The 663-nt window shown below is 43.6% G+C and overlaps 1 protein-coding gene across 2 annotated transcripts in view; it reads left to right on the forward strand.

Moving 5' to 3' along the window:
- The window catches only part of gramd2b (GRAM domain containing 2B), a 17,253-nt gene that overhangs the window by 13,648 nt on the left and 2,942 nt on the right, over nt 1-663 (forward strand). For both annotated transcript variants that reach the window (XM_008419504.2, XM_017306509.1), the window contains exon 12: nt 99-203. In XM_008419504.2, the coding sequence (XP_008417726.1) occupies nt 99-203 (105 nt within the window). The remainder of the gene's footprint in view (nt 1-98; nt 204-663) is intronic.

Below are 663 nucleotides of genomic sequence, written 5' to 3' on the forward strand. Positions count from 1 at the left end.
CCCTCTCTGTTCCCTCTCTGTTCCCTCTCGGTTCCCTCTCTGTCTCCTCTCTGTCTCCTCTCGGTTCCTCCCTCTGTTCCCTCTCGGTTCCCTCTCAGGGTCCTCGTTCTGGTCCTGTCTTCCTGCTATCTGGCCTTCAGGATCGTTTCTCTGGAACAGAAACTGACGGCTCTCGGCTCCATCAGCGATTTCACGCATCATGAGTGAGTTTCAGTCTCAATCATCTCAACAAATTATTTTAAATAAAAATCTAGTTTGAGAAACTTAAATGTGTAGAAAAGACTGAATTTTACCAACATTATAAATATTTCTCTCTACTTCACACACCATAAAAACACACATTGCTTCTGCACTGCAGCGTCTCTGTCACAGACCAGCTGAAACACAAACAGCAATAAGAAGGAAATAAACTTTGGTTTGTTAACATCGGCCCGGTTCTACTTATCGGACCGATACCACCGCCGGTATCGGTCCGATAAATTGTGATTTCCTACATTTTGTTTGCAGTAATTTTGACTCTGGACGACTTTTGGTGCAAAGAAAAAAGTCCAGAAATCTTTAACTGCAGATATTTGCTGATGTATGCAGAATTTTTCAGAGGATTCCCATGTTCCTCTGTGTGTGTGTGTGTGTGTGTGTGTGTGTGTGTGTGTGTGTGTGTGT

Source organism: Poecilia reticulata, linkage group LG9 (genome assembly GCF_000633615.1).
Source record: "Poecilia reticulata strain Guanapo linkage group LG9, Guppy_female_1.0+MT, whole genome shotgun sequence".
NCBI classification, from domain to species: domain Eukaryota; kingdom Metazoa; phylum Chordata; class Actinopteri; order Cyprinodontiformes; family Poeciliidae; genus Poecilia; species Poecilia reticulata.